This window comes from Aythya ferina, assembly GCF_964211825.1.
Source record: "Aythya ferina genome assembly, chromosome: 9".
NCBI classification, from domain to species: domain Eukaryota; kingdom Metazoa; phylum Chordata; class Aves; order Anseriformes; family Anatidae; genus Aythya; species Aythya ferina.
This window is the reverse complement of record NC_140305.1, coordinates 28,414,870-28,439,343: the sequence shown is the minus strand read 5'-3', so window position 1 is coordinate 28,439,343 and position 24,474 is coordinate 28,414,870. Positions and strand designations below refer to the sequence as shown.

Sequence of the window (24,474 nt, the reverse complement as noted above, 5' to 3'; positions counted from 1 at the left end):
GACGCTCAAAACCCAAACCCAAAACATTAGGATTCTCAAAGCCCTAAACAACAAAATTAGAACGCTTGAAGCCTTAACCCCAAAATTAAGATGCACAAAACCCAAAGCCACCCCAAAACAGTAGGATGCTCAAAACCGTAACTCTAAACATTAGGACGCTCAAAACACAAACCAAAACCCAAAACTTTAGGACGCTCTAAGCACAAACTGAAAACATGAAGACACACAAAACTCTAACCCAAAAATTAGGATGCTTAAAACCCAAAGCCCTAACACAAAACATTAGGATGCTCAACACCATAACCCAAAAAACTAGGATGCTCAAAACCCTAACCCTGGAGAACCTAACCTGAAAAAAAAAAAAAAAAAAAAAAAAAAGGATCTTAACACACTAACCCTAAGTAACTGACCAAAAATAAAACCCTAGGACCCTAACCCTAAAAAACATAGCAACACTCCATCCCAAGAAAAAAAAAAACAAAACACCACCAACAACAAAAAAAAACTCTAAAACACTAACACGCTAACCCTGAAACCATTAAAGCCCTGTTAAAACTCCAACCCAGTTATACACCAGTTACCTCCCTTAAGGGATATAGAGGAGCTCTCTCAGATATGGCAGTACTACTTCTCATGCATGCAGCCGGTGGTCGGTCTCATTCTCGTGCTGATGGTGTTGAAAGCTGGGGCAATGGTGGTACTGCTGGAGATACCACAGCCACCGGAGGTGGATTGTTAGGATATGGAGATGGTAGGTTATCCAACGGCTCCCGTTTATTATCTTTTCCTTTTTCCTGTTCTTGTTCTTCTTCAAATTTCTTATCTGCTTTTAGTGTAAATATTGAGGCTGGAAAAGGACATGAAGTCCTCCTGATCCATAATCCTGCATAATCACTTTCTTCCCAGCAAAAAGGTTCCCTCGAATTAACATGTGTATTTAAGGCCTGACAAATACAGTCTTCAAAGGATCCAAAAGCAGGCTGAAAGATATGTGGTGTTAAAGGCTCCTTTGGCCATTCTATCACACAATACTGGACCGGTTTTTATTTACTTTTTCCTTTTCTGGGGCCCCTCTCATTCCAATTTCTAACCGTTATTCCTAATGGACTTTCTGGTGGTATGTCTGGTAATTTGCTCCCTTTCTTCTGGTCCCTGGTCTTCGATTTTGTCTGACCCATCTAGGAATGTTACTGTGCCAATTCCCACAGCCCTTGGTTACCTTAATAAGAGTGTCTTACAGAGGATTTAAGATCTATCACCCACCCACAAATCCTATAGGAATCCCTTCGTTCCTTCACTGGCCAAGTCCCTCGTGGGAGATTGGAACCGTGGTTAGAAGACCTCCACAATCGCTTCGGAACTGAATTCCGTCTCAGTCACACTCTTACACACACAGGCAACCGAAACCCACCCAACAGAACAGTATACGCTTTAAACGCTTATGACTCCATTGTCTTCATTCAGATCTTCACACGCAGAATTACGGGCAAAATATAGTGCTGCAGCCAGCAAGGGAACTGAAAAAAAAATCAAAACCTTTGCTTACCTTTATTCAGGTTCAAGATGCCATTAGTCCCGACCTGACTCGAACAGCAGCCACCAAATGGTGGGGCGCCTCTCCTAGATAAAGTAAGAATTCAGGAACCAAAGCCCTCCCGGACAAGCCCCCAGTTGTCATACATGACTGGGTCCCAAATTGGATTGCAATTAAATTTTACAATTTATTAAATGAATAGAGGTAAACAAGCAGTTGTGCGCAAACAGATATACTGTGACAGCTGCCCTTCAGCACGTGCCCAGAGGCAGACTGGATGTCTTTGCCAAAACAGTCCGGACAATGTATTAGTACACCCATGCACTGCCACGTTAGCTGTCATTGCTAACTGCCAGGCAGGACAGCTCCAGACCAAACACATACACACACAGGCACGCCACAAACACTAAAACAAAACACACAACACAAGGCACAAGAAAAAGTGACCCCCCAGAGGGAAGCCCTATGGCAACAGCAAGTCAGAACAGGTGCTCTGCAGCAGACCCAAGGAGAGACTCAATCAGTCGCATCGCACCCGAAGGCTGCCGCACACTCTGAGAAACCAAACCTACCAGTCCTGAGCAGCTCCCCACCTCCTCCTGCCAACCACGCTCAGCACACACACTATTTGCCCCTCAAAAAAACAAAACCTTAGAACATACACACACAAAAAAAAAAAAAAAAAAAAAAAACAAACCATCTGAGATCCATAAATGCCAAAAAGACGTGCACACACAGCAGCCCCTGCAGAGGTAATCACAGACTTACCCTTTGCAGAGGAAAGAGCAGACTCTGATACAACCCTGCTCAGGCTCTTGGTAACACTGCATCTAAACTGCCAAGCCACATGTAGCATGAAATGAAGCTGGTTTTAGTCCCCTGGAAAATTACACAAGTAGGCTTGTACATCTAGAGATTAAAATATAGCTCAAAAAACAGAAGCGTATCCCACCATCGCAAAGAACAGTGAGCCAGCAACCTCTACTAAATATCCCTCTGTTAAGTGAATTCCAAGGACTTAGAAATCCAGAAATCCATAGACTCCAGCCTGCCTAGAGAACCCTGCAACTGACTGAAGGAAAACAAAACACTTACCTCAAAGAGCAGCCCAGGCAGAAGGAGCTCTCTGATGTCATGCCTGGGGCTCATATACCATTTGGCCCTGCCCAGCACCCAAACCCAATCACATTGTAAAGGGGAGGGACAAAGCACATGAAAGTAGGAGCAGAGCAGGAGCAGCAGATTTTCATTTTCTTTTTTTTTTTTTTTTTTTTTTTAAATCTGCTTTACCTGAACAACATGCAGAGGACAAGAGACCTGGGGTGTTTCTAGAAGCAACAATCCCCATGCTTTTGCTGCAGCTTTTAATATTAAAAGGACAACACAACCAGTCAAGTAACTGGAACTTTTTCAAATGGAATTACGTCAAACAGGTTCATCATCACTTGCAAAAACAGAGAACCAGCATTCACTAGCATGCCAGAGCTAATACCCACCTCCTGCACAACGCTCACTACTACTAATGCAACATATCATTGTGCAATACCTCTCTGTTCCTGGTTCCTTTAACTCACCTGCTCAGTAGCTCCAACTGAGAAATGTGCCCGGGCAGCGCTGCGCTGAAATGTGCCCGAACAGACTTATTCTTCAGTGATGAAGAAGGTGACCCTGCTCAGTCTCTTGGCAGTACTGCACTTATGCGGTCAAGAAACCGTACCCCACGGTTTCCCAAAAACAACGTACCTGGCAACCCCTCATAAACATACCTCAAATATGTGAATTCCATGCACATAAAGCCTAGAAGGCTTTATGGTCTAACGACTCGACAGACAGCAAACACACAGGCAAAAGCTCCAGAAATATAACAAACCGCCCCTAACCCTGAGAAAGACCACTGCTTATATGCCCAATGCTGCCATTTTCAGATACACGCTCACACAGGGAGCTTCAATGATACATTTCTCCTAAACCCTGCTCCATCACTTTGCCACCAAGGTTGTGACTTTGATAAGATTTGACATATAGGCAAAGACTCACAAAAAGCCCTGTAATTCTGCAAAAATCATAAGGGACCCAGAAACACAAAGCAAACACACAAAATAACATCGCCATACTATCCGTAAAACTGCTGTAATAACTACTCACCTGAGGAAGAGCTGCATGCAATACAGGCACCTACTACTTAGATTGCTTTACTATGACAGATCCTACCAGTTGCCACCTCAAAAAGATATGCGTACCGGTTTCTACTTGAAAATGCATCAGTCCATACACTCTGACCCACCTAAAGAACCCTGCAACTGACTGAAGGAAAAACAAAGCACTTACCCCAAAGAGCAGCCCAGGCAGAAGAAGCTCTCTCATGGCACACCTGCAACTCAGTTACTATTAGGTCCCACCTGGAACCTGAAGCCAATCACATGGGAAAGTGCAGGGGGAAAGCACAAAAAAAGCAGAAAGAACAGGAACAGCAGCTGTGGTTTTATTACCTTATTTATATGGCTTAGCTCAACAGCATGCAGAGTGCAGACATGAGAACTGGGGTGTTTCTAGAAGTTACAATCTGTTGTCGACGGAAGGAAGACACAGACGCTCAATATGAGTGAACAGTGAACTTCAACTTTAATGGATAGCTCAGTCGCCTTTTATCTAGTTCGAACATAATCAACTCATACATATTGCAAAAACTAAGCTCAGGATTGACTAACACTTTCCTATCTTGTCAGTTAGTTCCTCCCTCTTTTAGCTACCGTCCCGCCTTAGGGACTTTCCCAACCACACAAGGGCATCGTGTCCTTGGGCCTGATTGGTTCTCAACCGGCTGCGCACGTGCCCAGGCTCATATGAGTTGAGTACGGTACCTCCCCTAGCCCATGACCTCCTAACTGCTCAACATCCACGTGTCCTACCTCACTTAACCATTCCTCCACAATTCCCCCATTTTTATTTTGTGATACAAATACCTTCTCTGTGAGTTGCTCTAGTTTCTTAGTTAGGCAGTTAAAGGTTACATATGCAATTATAATCAATATAATTATAAGTAGAAAGCAAAGTCCCTCTTTAACTAACAAAACCCGTCCACCCATGTTCCCCAAAACAGATTTAAGCCAACCTTCAAACCAACTATCTTGTACTACAATTTTTTGTGTATGATCCCTTAACCATTTCAACTGGTCGTGAATTGACTGACCATGGTCGGAAAGATTAAAGCAACACATTCCTTCTACATCTTCACACCCATGTCCCTGAGCCAAGAACAAGAAATCAATAGCGGCCCTATTTTGCAGCACAGCGTGCCTTAGGCTTTCCGTGTCTTGCGACATTTCAGAAAGAACTTGGGTGGTTACATTTGACTGTTTAACAGCCCAACAAGCAAGCTTATTTATGCTAGCCAAAGCGTGTGCAGTTCCTACAGTCAGAAAAAGATCCATTAAGCAGAGTAATACGGGCAGAGTATGGTGCTAACATTTCACTCAGTTCCTTTGGATCCCCTATCGGGACCCCAAACAAGCATGTTCTGAAAGGGTACATAACATAACACAACTTAACCCTAATAACACTACAATTACTGTAAGCACTTAACGGTAACACAATTAATAGTAAGTAACACAACTTAGTAGTAACACACTTAAACCTAATCACTTGATGGTGATCAAAGGCTGTTCTTGATAGTCGTCGAGGTGTCACAGCCCACGTCATTGTCAGAATGATTATCAGGAACCTCTTCCTGGTCGTCTTCGGCGTGTGCAGATTCTAAAGCTGCTTCAGTCCACTTTGCAGTGATCCACTGGGTACCTGTTTCTGGCACCACTTCAAAATCTCTATAACATTTTATAACATTTTTGCAAGTAACTCTTTAACCACATTTATCACAATACTACATGCAATGATGATTGACACCACAGTGAACAAAATCCTTAATCCCTCTTTGATTAATCCCAGTAACCATCTATGCATTGTTTCAATTATATCAGTGAACCATTGATTGAAAGGATTGATACCATATTGACTCTTTCTCACGTGCTCTTTCAAGAAAGTAATGGATTTGTGAATTGACTCATTACGATCAAAAAGTTTTAAACAGTACGTTCCCTTAAGTTTCTCCAAGTGGCTACTTCGCACAATGACTCCATACTTGTGAAACATGATTTTGCTCGACCAGTACTAATTTCCTATGATTTCAGCCTGCACTATGGCAATAAATGCGCTCTCACTAACACAGTACACAGCACACTCACACACCCAGAGGCCTCTGGCACATCTCACTCTCAATCATACCACAACCTCAATCATACCACACGAATATAATTTAGAATGATAAGCAAACAAACAAGTATTGCCTCTCATTGTGTTCCTCATGAAGTGACTTGCAACACTTTGTTTTAAAACCTTACCCTTACACAAATACTTTCAACACAAAATACCTGGACATTTAAAAATAACACATACAATTAATAACACTCCAGTTAGTATCCCTTTTTCATTGCAAGGTAAACCTCTTATAAAAAGAATGCCAGAGAGAAGCAGCACAGCCGCCGCTGCTTCCATGGTTACATCAGACAGGCTGCAGGGTCCTGATGTCCGTCCCTCTGCTCTGTGCCGACTCGCCACATGGTGAGGGTCAGCTGCCGTTCGATTCCGCGGAACTCCGAGCGCAGCACTGCTCGTGGCGGTGACTGAGGGGGGGGGGGAGGCTCCCACTGCCCCGTAGCCCCCTGAGGCAGCGTTATCGTTCTCACTGAAGGCAGCAGTGGGCAATCCCCAGCTCCAACACTTCCCGGCAATCCCAGTCGCTCTGTAGCGGCAGTAGCGACTCTCTGCTCAGCCTGATGTATAACTAAGGCGTTAGTGACTGCTCTCCAAGGCTTCAATAATTTTTTAGCAGCCTTATTTTCATTAATAACTTCATCAAACAATTTGTCCCCAAATTTACGCCACTCTGTTTGTTCAAAAACTGTATCAGGATTGATAAAACAACCCTGCATTACTCCATATGCTAATAATCCTGGTAAATCCTTTTTGCAGTCTATATCTGAAGTGCTCCGCTTTTCTAAAAAGCATTCGAGCAAAGCATACGCCGATGTCTCTCCATACCTTTATATACGTCGGTTGCAGCCTTTGCAAAGACCTCGGCGGCGCTTCTCCGGCGGGACCCTTTATAGGCTCATCCCGGGTGCGGGGACTCCCTTCCACCTTCCGAGCTGCGGGTGCGGGGACTCCAAGTTTTCGTCCCTTTCACCTTTCAGACCTCGGCGACGCGTGACCGGCGGGATCCTCTCCCGGGTGCGGGGACTCCACGTCCCTTTCACCTTCCCGACACGGGTGAGGGGATTCTTGTCCCTTCCACCTCCTGGGCTGCGTTGCAGGACCAGTTCCTCCCTTATTCCGCCCAACCGTGGCCCAGGATCACCGCCAGCAGTATCCAAATCCCGTTCAGATCGGTCCCTGTTCGGGCGCTATTTGTTGTCGACGGAAGGAAGACAGACACTCAATATGAGTGAACAGTGAACTTCAACTTTAATGGATAGCTCAGTCGCCTTTTATCTAGTTCGAACATAATCAACTCATACATATTGCAAAAACTAAGCTCAGGATTGGCTAACACTTTCCTATCTTGTCAGTTAGTTCCTCCCTCTTTTAGCTACTGTCCCGCCTTAAAGACTTTCCCAACCACACAAGGGCATCGTGTCCTTGGGCCTGATTGGTTCTCAACCGGCTGCGCACGTGCCCAGGCTCATATGAGTTGAGTACGGTACCTCCCTAGCCCATGACCTCCTAACTGCTCAACATCCACGTGTCCTACCTCACTTAACCATTCCTCCACAACAATCCCCATGCTTTTGCTACAGCTTTGAATATTAAAAGGACAAAATGACCAAGCAAATAGCTGATTTTTTTTTTTTTCATCTGGAATTAGCTCAAGCTTTTATTTACATAGAAAGAAAAGTCTAGGAGCAGAACTGATTACATGCCAAAAAAGAATTCAATTCCATTCCACTCACAGGAAAAATCACTTACTTCAGTAAGCTGAGAACCAAAAGGCTATGCTGATGTGTTAAAACACATTACAGGACACTGGGTCCAGGCCCTCCGCTGCACCCACTTAAAATCCATCCCTACACTCACCAAGGTGCAACCCCAACCCAAACACAAACGCAGCATTTCAGCTTCAACACAGTTTTGGGAACTGGTAGAAAGGACACCTCATCCTCAGCAAGGTGTGCTCAGGCTACACAGTACAGGGCTTTGGGCACCTCTTTGCCTACCAAAGAAGACAGCCATCAGCACCTGCTTTGTTCCAATCCTAAAGGCTAACATCACAGCCCACGTTGCCTGGGACACCTGATAAACAGAAGAGAAAGCAGCCATACTGTTTTCAAGCCGTCCCTGCAGGTATCGCTCCTCGATGATCTGCAACCTCTTCTCAAATCCTCAACCGCTTCTGTGGAGAGCCTGCCATGGCACCTGCAAAGCAAGATGGATACCCTTCGCAGTCACCTTGTGCTACTTGGCAGTTCTGCTCCAATCCAGCTCACAAACAGCCCGCCCTTCTCGTGCTGCTCTTTAGAGTGCAGCTTAGCCCCAGGCAGAAGGAGCTCTCTGATGTCATGCCTGGGGCTCATATACCATTTGGCCCTGCCCAATATCCAAACCCTATCACCTGGAAAAGGGGAGGGACAAAGCACAAGGAAGTAGGAGCAGAGCAGGAGGAGCAATAGCTGTTTTTTTTTTTGTTTGTTTTGTTTTGTTTGTTTATTTGTGTTTTTTTTTTTTAAATCTGCTTTACCTGAACATCATGCAGAGAACAGACAAGAGACCTGGGGTGTTTCTAGAAGCAACAATCCCCATGCTTTTGCTACAGCTTTTAATATTGAAATAACAACACGACCAGTCAAGTAACTGGAACTTTTTCAAATGGAATTACGTCAAACACGTTCATTATCACTTGCAAAAACAGAGAACCAGCAATCACTAGCATGCCAGAGTGTTGTCGACGGAAGGAAGACAGGGACACTCAATATGAGTGATATGATCAGCAAGCTTCGATTTATTGGATAGCTCAGACGCCTTTTATTCCTTAACATATAATTAGCTCATACATATTACAAAAGTTAAGCTCATGATTGGTCCCCCTACGTCCTTATCTTATCAGCTTCTTCCTCATCCTTTCAACCGAAATAACACAGTCGGTACTTTCCCAAACCGCCAACGGATATTGTGTCCTTGTGTCTGATTGGCTCAGACAAGTTGTGTGCGATGTTTGTCCAACTCGTAAAGATTCAGCTGTTTTATGTCTACGTGACCTATCTCAGTTAACCATCCCTCTACAATTCCCCCGTTTTTATTTTGGACTACTAATACCTTTTCTGTGACTTCTTCAAGCTTCTTAGTTAAGCAACCAAAAATTATTCGCGCAGCTACTTTTATCAATATAACTATAAGCAGAAAGCGAAATCCCTCTTTGATTAGACTCACTAACCAGTTAGACAGACCCCCAAAGATGGACTGCAACCAATTGTCAAGCCAACTAGGTTGTACTGTAATTTTCTTTGTGTGCTCCATCAACCATTTCAACTGGTCATGAATCGATTGACCATGATCTGAAAGATTGAAACAACACATTCCTTCAAAATCTTCACATCCATGTCCTTGCGCTAAAAGCAAAAAATCAATTGCAGCGCTATTTTGTAACACAACATGCCTAAGACTATCCATATCTTGTGCCATTTCAGTAATAATTTCAGTTGTTACATTTGATTGCTTAACAGCCCAACAAGCAAGCTTATTAATGCTAGCCAAAGCATGTGCAGTTCCCACTGCTGGAACTAATGAAGCAAATATTCTCTCAGCAGCGCCCCATAATTCTACACCATTGTCACAGTCAGAACCTAAAGTCTTAAGAGCTCGTTTGGATCTCTGCGACAAGCCCTGGTTCCGGAGACTGTGTAAGTCCGGGGCGAACAATGTGAGTCGCTCTAGATAACATGGACCCCCAAACGCATTGGCAGGTATTCCTTGCCATGCACGATCCCTGCAAATCAAAAACATGCCAGGTGGCAGAGCCTTTGCAGTGTCATTATTCCACATCGGATTGTTATTAGATTTTGCTTCAGCTCCCAAAGCCCCCAGTCCTTGACTCCATACTTGTGAAATATGATTTTGTTCGACCGATCGCAACTAGTCCTGCTAGTTGCTTACAATCGACTCCCCGTTTTTCTAAAAAGCACTGTAATGAATCTAGGGCTACTTCGTCCTTCATTTTCCTATGATTTTTTTGCCGGCACTAATTTCCTATGATTTCAGCCTGCACTATGGCAACCTGCACTATGGCAATAAGCACGCTCTCACTAACACAGTACATAGCACACTCGCACACACACAGCACAATTGCACACCCAGAGGCCTCTGGCACATCTCAATCTCAATCATACCACAACCTCAATCATACCACAAGAATATAATTTAGAATGATAAGCAAACAATACGTGTGGCCAATATAATTTAGAATGATAAGCAAACAAACAAGTATTGTCTCTCATTGTGTTCCTCGTGAAGTGACTTGCAACACTTGGTTTTAAAACCTTACCCTTACACAAATACTTTCAACACAAAATACCTGGACATTTAAGAATAACACATACAATTATTAACACTCCAGTTAGTATCCCTCCAGCAGCTGAAAACATACTGTTTGTCTGCAGCTTCAGGAGATCTTTGCTCCTGTGGTGAGCAGCTGAGAGTGGAGTCCCCTCCGAGCAAAAACGCTCAGGGTGCACCTAGGGGCGTCCACGCCGCAGCCGATCCCCGCAGCCGAGCAGTGTCTCCTCAAGTCTGCCGGTGGTCATTTGGCAGTATAATCTGCATCTCTGCACTCCTGCCCCGCAATAGAGCTAAGTCGTCATTACTAATCCATAGAATGTGGCAACCCCACGGAATCTTATCCAGAAACATAGTTATAACACCGATCTGGGGACGAATAGTCTTTTTTGCATTGCAAGATAAACCTCTTATAAAATGAATGCCAGAGAGAAGCAGCACAGCCGCCGCTGCTTCCATGGTTACGTCAGACAGTCTGCAGGGTCCTGATGTCCACCCCTCTGCTCTGTGCCAACTCGCCACACAGTGAGGGTCAGCTGCCGTTGTCCACTGATGCCTCTGGTCTACTGTAGCAACCCGATCTCGGATGTCCCGCATCGCACTGCGATTACTTCAATTTCCCGTGTCCCTCCGCAATTCCTTTTTCCGCGTCCCTCCGCAATTCCTTTTTACAATCTATACCCTGCGTGCTCCGCTTTTCTAAAAAGCACTTGAGCAGATCATACGTCGCTTGTCTCTCCATACCTTTGTTTACGTCAGCACTGTTGCAGCCTTTGCAAGACCTCGGCGACGCGTGGCCGGCGGGACCCTCTATAGGTGCTCCCGGGTGCGAGGATTTAGCATTTTCGTCCCTTCCACCTCCTGAGCTGCATTGCAGGACCTGTTTCCTTCCCTTATTCCGTCGATCCGTGGCTCGCAGGTTCACCGCCAGCGGGGTCCGTGTTCGGGCGCCATTTGTTGTCAACGGAAGGAAGACAGGGATACTCAATATGAGTGACCAGCAAGCTTCAATTTATTGGATAGCTCAGACGCCTTTTATTCCTTAACATATAATTAGCTCATACATATTACAAAAGTTAAGCTCATGATTGGTCCCCCTACGTCCTTATCTTATCAGCTTCTTCCTCATCCTTTCGACCGAAATAACACAGTCGGTACTTTCCCAAACTGCAAACGAATATTGTGTCCTTGTGTCTGATTGGCTCAGACAAGTTGTGTGCAATGTTTGTCCAAATCGTGAAGATTCAGCTGTTTTATGTCTATGTGACTTATCTCAGTTAACCATCCCTCTACACCAGAGCTAATACCCACCTCCTGCACAACACTCGCTACTACTAATGCAACATACAGTTGTGCAATACCACTCTGTTCCCAACTCCTTTATCTCACCTGCTCAGTAGCTCCACTTGAGAAATGGGCCCGGGCGGCGCCGCGCCGAAATGGGCCCGGGCGGCGCCGCGCCGAAATGGGCCCGGGCGGCGCCGCGCCGAAATGGGCCCGGGCGGCGCCGCGCCGAAATGGGCCCGGGCGGCGCCGCGCCGAAATGGGCCCGGGCGGCGCCGCGCCGAAATGGGCCCGGGCGGCGCCGCGCCGAAATGGGCCCGGGCGGCGCCGCGCCGAAATGGGCCCGGGCGGCGCCGCGCCGAAATGGGCCCGGGCGGCGCCGCGCCGAAATGGGCCCGGGCGGCGCCGCGCCGAAATGGGCCCGGGCGGCGCCGCGCCGAAATGGGCCCGGGCGGCGCCGCGCCGAAATGGGCCCGGGCGGCGCCGCGCCGAAATGGGCCCGGGCGGCGCCGCGCCGAAATGGGCCCGGGCGGCGCCGCGCCGAAATGGGCCCGGGCGGCGCCGCGCCGAAATGGGCCCGGGCGGCGCCGCGCCGAAATGGGCCCGGGCGGCGCCGCGCCGAAATGGGCCCGGGCGGCGCCGCGCCGAAATGGGCCCGGGCGGCGCCGCGCCGAAATGGGCCCGGGCGGCGCCGCGCCGAAATGGGCCCGGGCGGCGCCGCGCCGAAATGGGCCCCAACAGACTTATTCTTTAGACATGAAGCAGGTGACCCTGCTCACTCTCTAGGCACTACTGCACTTATGCGGTCAAGAGGCATTACCCCACTGTTTCCCAAGAACAACTACCTGGAAACCCCTCATAAACATGCTTCTAATATGTCAATTCAAGGACATCAGGACTAGAGGGCTGCAATTTCTAAGGACTCAACAGACAGCAAACACACAGGCAAAAGCTCCAGAAATATAACAAACTGTCCCTAAACCTGAAAAAGACTACCCCTTACATGCCCACTGCTGCCATTTCCAGATACATGCTCCCACAGGGAGCCTCCATCATACATTTCTCCTAAACCCTGCTCCATCACTTCAACAGCAAGGTTTTGCCTTTGATAATATTTGACATACAGGCAAAGACTCTCTAAAAGCCCTGTAATTCTGCAAAAATCATAAGGGACCCAGAACCACAAAGCAAACACACAAAATAACATCACCATACTATCCGTAACACTGATATAACAATTACTCACCTGAGGAAGAGCTGCATGCAATACAGGCACCTACTACTAGATTGCTTTACTATGACAGATCCTACCTGTTGCCACCTCGAAAAGATATGCGTACCGGTTTCTACTTGAAAATGCATCAGTCCATAGACTCTGACCCACCTAAAGAACCCGGCAACTGACTGAAGGAAAAACAAAGCACTTACCCCAAAGAGCAGCCCAGGCAGAAGCAGCTCTCTGATGGTATACCTGCAACTCAGTTACTATTAGGTCCCACCTGGAACCTGAAGCCAATGACCTGGGAAAGTGCAGGGGGAAAGCACAAAAAAAGCAGAAAGAGGAGGAGCAGCAGCTGTGGTTTTATTAACTTACTTATAAGGCTTAGCTCAACAGCATGCAGAGGGCAGACAGGAGAACTGGGGTGTTTCTAGAAGCAACAATCCCCATGCTTTTGCTGCAGCTTTGAATGTTGGAAGGACATTACCACCAAGCAAGTAACTGAAGCTTTTCCATCTGGAATTAGCTCCATCTTTTATTTATGTACAAAGAAAAATCTAGGAGCAGAATAGATTACACGCCAAAAAAAAAGTCAATTCCATTCCACTCACAGGAAAAATCACCTACATCAGCAGGCTATCTGAGAACTAAAAGGCTATGCTGATGGGTCAAAACATACTACAGGACACTGGGGCCGGGACCTCCGCTGCACCCACTTAAAACCCATCCCTACACTCACCAAGGTGCAACCCCAACCCAAACACAGACGCAGAATTTCAGCCTCAACACAGTTTTCGGAACTGATAGAAAGGACGCCTCATCCTCAGGGAGGCATGCTCAAGCTACACAGGACAGGGCTTCGGGCAACTCTTTGCCTACCAAAGACGACCGCCATCAGCACCTGCTTTGTTCAGATTCTAAAGACTAACATCACAGCCCACATTGCCTGGGATACCTGATAAACAGAAGAGAAAGCGACCATACCATTTTCAAGCCATCCCTGCACATGTCACTCCTCGATGATCTGCAACTTCTTCTCAAATCCTCAACTGCTTCTGTGGAGAGCCTGCCATGGCACCTGCAAAGCAAGATGGATACCCTTCGCAGTCACCTCGTGCTACTTGGCAGTTCTGCTCCAATCCAGCTCACAAACAGCCCGCCCTTCTCGTGCTGCTCTTCAGAGTGCAGCTTGGCCCCACTCAGCCTGTACAAGACACCTGCAAAAGAAAAAGAAAAGCATAGGCTGAAGCAGCATCCAAAGACACAGCACAGCTAGGACAGTTACTCTCATCTGCTCCCTTACCTTTGCTCCCTCACCTGCCCTCGAGGCAGGTGCTTCCATCTGCTCTCTTAGGCCAGCTACAACACCTCTGAAATATAAACAGGATTTTTACTGTACTTTGTGCAGTTAAGTAACTGCAGTGACAACTGCACCACTAAAGTGCCTGCTACATCTGTTCATCGCTCACCTTGCCAAAAGCAGCTCTGGTCAAGTCCTGTGTTGTACACTGTTTCACCTTAAACAAATGAGAACAGTCACAAGATAACGATTCAGCTACCAGCATTAGTACCCATCCCTCAACAACACAAGGGACCCCATTTACAATATTATAATTTCTAAACAGCAGCCCCCTTGCCTCAGCACCTCAGAAGTAGATCAAGCCAGTCACCGAGCTGCCTACGGAGTGCTGAACAGTTCCAGAAGGAGCTCTTTCCTGCGACAGGTTCCTCCAAAGGTTTACACTCTACTGGGGACAGGAGAGAAATAAAAATAAAACTTTCAAAAACCCCATATCTGTAAGCTTTCAAGATTCGATAGACCTCCTCAACCACACTGTTCAAGCACTATGCGAGCAGCTGCTTGCAAGCAGATATACTCTCCCACCCCCAACATCTGCCAAACACCACAGAGATGACTGTGCCTGCTGCCCTTCAGTACGTGCCCAGAGGCTGACCGGATGTCTTTGCCAAAACAGTCCAGACAATGTATTAGTACACCCATGCACTGCCACGTTAGCTGTCATCACTAACTGCCAGGCAGGACAGCTCCAGACCAAACACATACACACACAGGAACACCACAAACACTACAAACAAAGCACATAACACAAGGCGCAAGAAAAAGTGAGCCCCAGAGGAAAACCCTATGGCAACAGCAAGTCAGAACAGGTGCTCTGCACCAGACCCTAGAGGAGACTCAAATGTCACGACATGAAACTGCAAGCAACTGCCAGAACTGGGATGATGGAGGCCTAAAATGTCTGCCTTCAAGACAACAGACCAGAAGGATGGGGACTGAAAACCCCATAAGATGACACTTAGGAAATCAATTCCCAAGCAAGAGCTCCTGATGCGGCCCTGATGTCTTCTGCAAGAGTGAGGATGGAAACAGACACCATCTCAAACCGAATATGATGCACAAGACCTGAAACAGATCTGCACTTCAAGCAGCGACTGCAAGACAAGTGCTTGCATCAGCCCTACAATGATGAAACAAGCATTTCGGAACTTTGGTGTGGCTACCAAGTTGCCCATCTAATCTGTCCAGTGGAAGAAGGAAATGTGGATATCAAGACCTGAGGAGCATGAAATATATGTTGATCATATCAAGAAACGTTTGATACAAACAAGTATTACACACACAGAAGGGATTCCTTTAAGCTCCCACTGCAAGACGAGAGGTGCTCAGCTCCCAGTTGAACATCAGCAATATTCCAATGATGTCAAGTGTTCAGTACCCTCAGGATGACTTAGCCAGGGCCTGCTGAGCACCAAGAGCAACAGCACAGTACAGCACAGACAACACAGAACACAGGTGACAAGCTGCGACTGCCCTGCCTGCAATGTGTTCACACTGTACGTGACAGAACTCCCCACACATAATCTCTCTGCCTGACCTGATCAATCCTGAAAGGCCCCATCCAAAGCAATGACTTAAAAGCACAGACCCTCGCCCTATGGGTGCATTCACAACCCCAACTCAAACATAGCACTTGCCCCTCCCCCCAACTTAGCTTGGGAATGCTGGGAGGCAGGTTCCATCCTCACCAAGGAACACAAAGACTAGCCAGGACATTGCTTCAGGCACAAGGCTCCTCTTCACCTGCAGAAATGAAGTGCCATCAGGCGCCAGCACACCAGCCAAATTTCTTCCAGTGAAACAACCTCCTCAGAAACAAAACAGTAGTCAACTGACCTGCTCCGCTACTGAAATCAGATAGACGCCCTTTAAACAACTCCCCAACATGCAGTATTTGCCCCTGGACTTAATTCTCAGGGCTCAGAATCAACCATCAACGTGGACCACAGAGGCCAGCTAGGATGTTCCCAGGACCTTCTTCGTCCCTGAAAGAGAGGAGTCACCCAGAGATGCATCAAGAGACTTCTACACCAAAAACAATACCCGTTTTCCAACTTTTCTCCACTCACCTTCCCGATCCAGGCTTAGCACTTCCATTCAGTGTGCCGAACCAAGGTCACGGGGCTTAGACCAGGGAGAAAGAACAGACACACATGACAATCCACAAAACAGTCTATACCCACTCCTTTCCTCCCCTGCTGCAACAGCCAAGAAGCCCCAGAGCCAAGTGCTCCAACCCAGTACCACCGCTTCGCTCACCTAACATCCCAAGGAGATGCATCATGCTCCCAGCTCCTCTTGTGCTCTGAGCATCTCCAGCATTTCAGGAACGGGAACCGCTGACGTCTGGCACGTGTCAGAAACGTGGCAGGAAACGTACTCTGCTGTCGCAAGGCACTTGCAAAGCCGGCCCGACAGCTGAAGCAGACTCACACAGTCCACCAACCAACTCGGGGCCCCCACTGCTGTCCACTCACCCTCATGCTTCGTTCAAGCTTCCGTGCCTATGCCCTGAGCTACAAGAAACAAAGAGAGAAGGTCACATCCACAATGGATACGCAAACAGTGCGGCACATGCAGAGGACTCAAACACAGAGACCAGAGCCAGACAAATAAAAAAAAAAAAAAAAAATGAAGTCCACAAATGCCACAAGGCCATGAATGCATAGCAGCCCCGGCAGGGGTAATGACAGACATACCCTTTGCAGATGAAAAAGGTGACCCTGCTCAGTCTCTTGGTAATACTGCACCAACGCGGTCAAGCCTCTTCTAGCATGTAATCAAGCTGGTTTTAGTCCTCTGGAGAGTTACACAAGTGGGTTGATTCATCTAGAGATTAAAATACAGATCAAACACAGGAGCGTATCCCAACCATCCCAAAAAACAGTGAGCCAGCAGCCTCTACTAAATATCCCTCTATTAAGTGAATTCCAAGCACTTAGAATTCCAGAAATCCATAGACTCCAGCCTGCCTAGAGAACCCGGCAACTGACTGAAGGAAAAACAAAGCACTTACCCCAAAGAGCAGCCCAGGCAGAAGCAGCTCTCTGACAGCATACTTGGGGCTCATATACCTTTTGGTCCCACCCAGCACCCAAACCCAATCACCTGGGAAAAGGGAGGGGCAAAGCACATGAAAGTAGAAAGAGGAGGAGCAGCAGCTATGGTTTATTTACTTATTTATAAGGCTTAGCTCAACAGCATGCAGAGGGCAGACAGGAGAACTGGGGTGTTTCTAGAAGCAACAATCCCCATGCTTTCGCTGCAGCTTTGAATATTGGAAGGACAACACAACCAAGCAAGTTACTGAAGCTTTTTCAGCTCGAATTAGCTCCAACTTTTATTTCCGCAGAAAGAAAAATCTAGGAGCAGAACAGATTATACACCAACAAAATCAATTCCGTTCCACTCGCAGCAAAAATCACTTACTTCAGCAGGCTGAGAACCAAAAGGCTATGCTGATAGGTCAAAACACACTACAGGACACTGGGGCCAGGCCCTCCGCTGCACCCACTTAAAACCCATCCCTACACTCACCAAGGTGCAACCCCAACCCAAACACAGACGCAGAATTTCAGCTTCAACACAGTTTTCGGAACTGCTGGAAAGCAGGCTTCATCCTCAGCGAGGAGTGCTCAGGCTGCACAGGACAGGGCTTTGGGCACCTCTTTGCCTACCAAAGAAGACCGCCATCAGCACCTGCTTTGTTCAGATTCTAAAGACTAACATCACAGCCCACATTGCCTGGGACACCTGATAAACAGAAGAGAAAGCAGCCATACCCTTTTCAAGCCATCCCTGCAAGTGTCGCTCCTCGATGATCTGCAACCTCTTCTCAAATCCTCAACCACTTCTGCGGAGAGCCTGCCATGGCACCTGCAAAGTAAGACCCTTCGCAGTCACCTCATGCTACTTGGCAGTTCTGCTCCAATCCAGCTCACAAACAGCCCGCCCTTCTCGTGCTGCTCTTCAGAGTGCAGCTTGGCCCCACTCAGCCTGTACAAGACACCTGCAAAAGAAAAAGAAAAGCATAGGCTGAAGCAGCATCCAAAGACACAGCATAGCTAGGACAGTTACTCTCATCTGCTCCCTTACCGCTTCCCCCTCACCTGCCCTCGACGAAGATGCTTCCATCTGCTCTCTTAAGCCAGCTACAACACACCTCTGAAATATAAACAGGATTTTTACTGTACTTTGTGCAGTTAAGTAACTGCAGTGACAACTGCACCACTAAAGTAACTGCTAGATCTGCTCATCGCTCACCTTGCTAAAAGAAGCTGTGGTCAAGTCCCGTGTTGTACACTGTGTTTCAGCTTTAAGAACTGAAAACAGTCACAAGATAATCATTCAGCTGCCAGCATTAGCACCCAACCCTCAACAACACAAAGGGACCCCGTTTACAAGATTATCATTTCAAAACAGCAGCCCCCATACCTCAGCACACCTCAGAAGTAGATCAAGCCAGTCACCGAGCTGCCTACGGAGCGCTGAACAGTTCCAGAAGGAGCTCTTTCCTGCGACAGGTTCCTCCAAAGGTTTACACTCTACTGGGGACAGGAGAGAAATAAAAATAAAACTTTCAAAACCCCATATCTGTAAGCTTTCAAGATTCGATAGACCTCCTCAAGCACACTGTTCAAGCACTATGCAAACAGCTGCTCACAAGCAGATATACTCTCCCCCCCCAACATGTGACAAACAACACTGAGATGACTGTGCCTGCTGCCCTTCAGTACGTGCCGAGAGGCAGACCGGATGTCTTCGCCAAAACAGTCCAGACAATGTATTAGTACACCCATGCACTGCCACGTTAGCTGTCATCGCTAACTGCCAGGCAGGACAGCTCCAGACCAAACACATACACACACAGGAACGCCACAAACACTACAAACAAAGCACACAACACAAGGCGCAAGAAAAAGTGAGCCCCAGAGGGAAGCCCTATGGCAACAGCAAGTCAGAACAGGTGCTTTGCACCAGACCCAAGGAGAGGCTCAAATGTCACGACACGCGACTGGAAGCAACTGCCAGAACTGGGATGATGGAGGCCTAAAAAGCCTGCCTTCAAGACAACAGACCAGAAGGATGGGGACTGAAAACCCCATAAGATGACGCTTAGGAATTCAATTCCCAAGCAAGAGCTCCTGATGCGGCCCAGATGACTTCTGCAAGAGTGAGGATGGAAACAGATGCGATCTCAAACCAAATACGATGCACAAGACCTGAAACAGATCTGCTCTTTAAGCAGCGACTGCAAGACAAGAAGTGCTCGGATCAGAGCCACGATGACAAAACAAGCACTGAGGCCCTTCAGCACCGCTACCAAGTCCCCTGTCTGGTCAGTCCAGTGTAAAAAGCTAGGAGGATATCAAGACCTAAGAAGCACAGAACAGACATTGCAGAAGCAGCACTACAGGACAGACGAACAGAAGGAAACTGTCCTGCCTGGCTCACCCACTCACGCTACAAAATAATCCCGCTGCTTCTATTAGCCCGGTGACCCAGCCACAAGCAGCCTGAACGTGACCCAGCCTGAACCACCCTCACCGTGGAACCAAGTCTAGTCAGCCAGCAGGCACCATGCTCCTCTGGCTCCCAGCTCCCATTAGCCACCCCAGATACGCAAATACCAGGTGCCCCCCAACTTAGCTCTCAGGTTGTTGCATGGTATAGTCCCTCCGCCTCAAGAAATGCACAGGCACTGATTGTCATCTTAGTCAATTGCCAGGCTCATCATCAGCTACAAAAACAGAGTAACAGCATTCACTAGCACGCTGGCCCCATTGCTCACCTTCTCCACAATGCTGACTACTGCTGATGCAACATACGGTTCTGCTCACCTGTTCCTCTCCAAATCCAAGCTCCAACAGTGCAACCAGTATCATCCACACCACCTGGGAAAACAAAGGGATTAAATGATCGTTGCGTTCACAACACATCACCCAATTGTGTTTTTTTTTTTTTGTGTGTGTTTCCTTTATTTATTTTTTAGTCTGCTTTAGCTCAACAGCATGCAGAGTGCAGACAAGAAAACCGGGGTGTTTCTAGAAACAACAATCCCCATGCTTTTGCTGCAGCTTTGAATATTAAAAGGACAATACGACCCAGCAAGTAACTGGAACTTTCTTACCTGGAATTAGCTCAAACTTTTCTTCACATTGAAAGAAAAATCTAGGAGCAGAACAGATTATACACCAACAAAATTGATTCCATTTCATCCCCAGAAAAAAATCACATACTCTCATCCTCTCCTGTACCTCAGCCGCTTGCCTATCCCACGTGGCACATGCTTCCATCTGTTCTCTTTACCCACTTATAGCACCTCTAAAAGGCAAACTGGAATTTTACTCTATTGGATGTAGGAAAATAACTGCAGTGAGAACTGCGCCCCAAAAACAACAGTTACCTCTGCTCATCGCGCACCAGAGTCACTGCAGAGGCAGCTCGGGTCAAGACGTCCTGCACTGCGCACTGCGTTTCACCCTGAACAAAGGAAAAACACAGGCAGAAGATAAACATTCAGCTGACAGCAGTAGCACCCATCCCTCAACAACAAAAGGGACCCCATCTTTAGTTTTATCCTTTCAAAACAACAGGCCACTTGCCTCGGTACCTGCAAATTAGGTCCAAGCTTGCAAGGAGCGGCCAGCATCACCCACGCCACCTGGGAACACAAAAGGACAAAATGACCACTGTGCTTGCAAGCAACCACCTGCCACACTGCTCCTCTATCCCACACAGCCTCACCTCGGACCCTCACAGGGAAACACCTGAATGTCTTCCCTTCGCTTCAGATAAGGGATGACCAGGCTAACAACACTCACCTTCCCTCAGTGTTTCGTGACATGAGGATTTCCCTTTCCTGTCCACGATTGCACAAAGCACCTGTAGAGACAAGAAAAAAGCACACTCTGAGGCACCTCGCAACCAAAGCGTACCTGCTGCAATACCTCTCTCTTCCCAGCTCCGGTACTTCAGCTGCTCAACAGCTCTAACTCAGATTCTTCGCTCACAGCGCCACAGCAAACTCTGCCCGGGCCACACAATACACGCTACACAAGCTACATTGCTTAGGACACACAAGCTGGAACGTTCCCGCCCAACAATCAGTCGCATCGCACAGGAAGGATGCTGCATATTCCTAGAAACCAAACCTACCAGTCCTGAGCAGCTCCCATCCTCCTCCTGCCTACCACGTTCAGCACACTAACTGTTTACCCCTCAGAAAACCAGAAACATAGAACATACACACACACAAACAAAACAATAAGAACAGAGCTCCACAAATGCCAAAAAGACACGCACACACAGCAACCCCGGCAGGAGTAATCACAGACTTACCCTTTGCAGATGAAAAAGGGGACTCTGATACAACCCTGCTCAGTCTCTTGGTAATGCTGCATCTACGCTAACAAGCCACACGTAGCATGTAATCAAGCTGGTGTAACTCTCCAGGGGACTAAAACAAGTGGCTTTAAACATGTAGAGTTTAAAATATAGCTCAAAAGCAGGAGAATATGCGGCCATCCCCAAAAAAAGTGAGCCAGCAGCCTCTACTAAATATCCCTCTATTTCAAGCACTTAGAGATCTAGAATTCCAACCACTTAGAAATCCAGAAATCCATAGACTCCAGCCTGCCTAGAGAACCCTGCAACTGACTGAAGGAAACACAAAGCACTGACCCCAAAGAGCAGCCCAGGCAGAAGGAGCACTCTGATGCCATGCCTGGGGCTCATATACCTTTTGGCCCCGCAAAGCACCCAAACCAAATCACCTGGGAAAGGGGAGGGGCAAAGCACAAGAAAGTAGAAATAGAGCAAGAGAAGTGGCTGTTTTTCTTTTCCTTTCTTTTTTAAAAACAACTTTATCTCAAAAGCATGCAGAGAGCAGACCAAATATTTGCAGTGATTCTAGAAGCAAAAATCGCCTTTGGCTTTTTCTGCAGGTTTTAATATTGAATTGACAATATCACCAAGCTAATAACTGAAACTTTTTGAACTGGAATTACTTTAAACAGGCACATCCCCTTCTGTAAACGCAGAGAACCAGCATTCATTATCATGCAAGCCCTAAAACCCACATCCTGCACAAAGCACACTACAACTAATGCAACATACAGTTGTGCAATACCACTCTGTTCCCAACTCCTTTATCTCACCTGCTCAGTAGCTCCACCTGAGTAATGGGCCCGGGCGGCGCCGCGCCGAAATGGGCCCGGGCGGCGCCGCGCCGAAATGGGCCCGGGCGGCGCCGCGCCGAAATGGGCCCGGGCGGCGCCGCGCCGAAATGGGCCCGGGCGGCGCCGCGCCGAAATGGGCCCGGGCGGCGCCGCGCCGAAATGGGCCCGGGCGGCGCCGCGCCGAAATGGGCCCGGGCGGCGCCGCGCCGAAATGGGCCCGGGCGGCGCCGCGCCGAAATGGGCCCGGGCGGCGCCGCGCCGAAATGGGCCCGGGCGGCGCCGCGCCGAAATGGGCCCGGGCGGCGCCGCGCCGAAATGGGCCCGGGCGGCGCCGCGCCGAAATGGGCCCGGGCGGCGCCGCGCCGAAATGGGCCCGGGCGGCGCCGCGCCGAAATGGGCCCGGGCGGCGCCGCGCCGAAATGGGCCCGGGCGGCGCCGCGCCGAAATGGGCCCGGGCGGCGCCGCGCCGAAATGGGCCCGGGCGGCGCCGCGCCGAAATGGGCCCGGGCGGCGCCGCGCCGAAATGGGCCCGGGCGGCGCCGCGCCGAAATGGGCCCGGGCGGCGCCGCGCCGAAATGGGCCCGGGCGGCGCCGCGCCGAAATGGGCCCGGGCGGCGCCGCGCCGAAATGGGCCCGGGCGGCGCCGCGCCGAAATGGGCCCGGGCGGCGCCGCGCCGAAATGGGCCCGGGCGGCGCCGCGCCGAAATGGGCCCGGGCGGCGCCGCGCCGAAATGGGCCCGGGCGGCGCCGCGCCGAAATGGGCCCGGGCGGCGCCGCGCCGAAATGGGCCCGGGCGGCGCCGCGCCGAAATGGGCCCGGGCGGCGCCGCGCCGAAATGGGCCCGGGCGGCGCCGCGCCGAAATGGGCCCGGGCGGCGCCGCGCCGAAATGGGCCCGGGCGGCGCCGCGCCGAAATGGGCCCGGGCGGCGCCGCGCCGAAATGGGCCCGGGCGGCGCCGCGCCGAAATGGGCCCGGGCGGCGCCGCGCCGAAATGGGCCCGGGCGGCGCCGCGCCGAAATGGGCCCGGGCGGCGCCGCGCCGAAATGGGCCCGGGCGGCGCCGCGCCGAAATGGGCCCGGGCGGCGCCGCGCCGAAATGGGCCCGGGCGGCGCCGCGCCGAAATGGGCCCGGGCGGCGCCGCGCCGAAATGGGCCCGGGCGGCGCCGCGCCGAAATGGGCCCGGGCGGCGCCGCGCCGAAATGGGCCCGGGCGGCGCCGCGCCGAAATGGGCCCGGGCGGCGCCGCGCCGAAATGGGCCCGGGCGGCGCCGCGCCGAAATGGGCCCGGGCGGCGCCGCGCCGAAATGGGCCCGGGCGGCGCCGCGCCGAAATGGGCCCGGGCGGCGCCGCGCCGAAATGGGCCCGGGCGGCGCCGCGCCGAAATGGGCCCGGGCGGCGCCGCGCCGAAATGGGCCCGGGCGGCGCCGCGCCGAAATGGGCCCGGGCGGCGCCGCGCCGAAATGGGCCCGGGCGGCGCCGCGCCGAAATGGGCCCGGGCGGCGCCGCGCCGAAATGGGCCCGGGCGGCGCCGCGCCGAAATGGGCCCGGGCGGCGCCGCGCCGAAATGGGCCCGGGCGGCGCCGCGCCGAAATGGGCCCGGGCGGCGCCGCGCCGAAATGGGCCCGGGCGGCGCCGCGCCGAAATGGGCCCGGGCGGCGCCGCGCCGAAATGGGCCCGGGCGGCGCCGCGCCGAAATGGGCCCGGGCGGCGCCGCGCCGAAATGGGCCCGGGCGGCGCCGCGCCGAAATGGGCCCGGGCGGCGCCGCGCCGAAATGGGCCCGGGCGGCGCCGCGCCGAAATGGGCCCGGGCGGCGCCGCGCCGAAATGGGCCCGGGCGGCGCCGCGCCGAAATGGGCCCGGGCGGCGCCGCGCCGAAATGGGCCCGGGCGGCGCCGCGCCGAAATGGGCCCGGGCGGCGCCGCGCCGAAATGGGCCCGGGCGGCGCCGCGCCGAAATGGGCCCGGGCGGCGCCGCGCCGAAATGGGCCCGGGCGGCGCCGCGCCGAAATGGGCCCGGGCGGCGCCGCGCCGAAATGGGCCCGGGCGGCGCCGCGCCGAAATGGGCCCGGGCGGCGCCGCGCCGAAATGGGCCCGGGCGGCGCCGCGCCGAAATGGGCCCGGGCGGCGCCGCGCCGAAATGGGCCCGGGCGGCGCCGCGCCGAAATGGGCCCGGGCGGCGCCGCGCCGAAATGGGCCCGGGCGGCGCCGCGCCGAAATGGGCCCGGGCGGCGCCGCGCCGAAATGGGCCCGGGCGGCGCCGCGCCGAAATGGGCCCGGGCGGCGCCGCGCCGAAATGGGCCC

General features: G+C 50.7%; 1 protein-coding gene and 1 long non-coding RNA gene across 4 annotated transcripts; both read right to left on the bottom strand.

The window, feature by feature from the left end:
- Positions 1-797: 797 nt before the first annotated feature.
- LOC311441334 lies at positions 798-2,388 on the bottom strand. Of its 2 annotated transcripts, XR_014695888.1 has the most exons (3): positions 2,303-2,388; positions 1,547-1,620; positions 798-980 (listed from the first exon to the last, which is right to left on the bottom strand). It is a non-coding gene; the product is annotated as an uncharacterized lncRNA (long non-coding RNA). The 2 variants fall into 2 exon arrangements; XR_014695889.1 differs by lacking the exon at positions 2,303-2,388 and having other exon boundaries at positions 1,547-2,038.
- Positions 2,389-8,555: 6,167 nt separating this feature from the next.
- LOC311441677 (uncharacterized protein) lies at positions 8,556-21,384 on the bottom strand. Of its 2 annotated transcripts, XM_084530070.1 has the most exons (21): positions 21,337-21,384; positions 20,820-20,880; positions 20,609-20,659; positions 20,402-20,478; positions 20,126-20,166; positions 19,836-19,889; positions 18,430-18,542; positions 18,105-18,159; positions 17,778-17,871; positions 17,533-17,668; positions 16,695-16,824; positions 16,255-16,511; positions 16,065-16,119; positions 15,832-15,980; positions 15,684-15,738; positions 14,281-14,383; positions 14,105-14,152; positions 13,953-14,005; positions 13,620-13,713; positions 12,845-13,151; positions 8,556-9,135 (listed from the first exon to the last, which is right to left on the bottom strand). In XM_084530070.1, exons 3-9 carry the CDS (start codon positions 20,645-20,647, stop codon positions 17,831-17,833), a joined length of 420 nt encoding a protein of 139 aa, XP_084386196.1. In that variant the 5' UTR covers positions 20,648-20,659; positions 20,820-20,880; positions 21,337-21,384; the 3' UTR covers positions 8,556-9,135; positions 12,845-13,151; positions 13,620-13,713; positions 13,953-14,005; positions 14,105-14,152; positions 14,281-14,383; positions 15,684-15,738; positions 15,832-15,980; positions 16,065-16,119; positions 16,255-16,511; positions 16,695-16,824; positions 17,533-17,668; positions 17,778-17,830. The 2 variants fall into 2 exon arrangements, with proteins under 2 accessions (XP_084386196.1, XP_084386197.1); XM_084530071.1 differs by lacking the exons at positions 8,556-9,135; positions 12,845-13,151; positions 13,620-13,713; ... (8 more) ...; positions 17,533-17,668; positions 17,778-17,871 and adding exons at positions 17,920-18,004; positions 18,259-18,317.
- Positions 21,385-24,474: the final 3,090 nt, after the last annotated feature.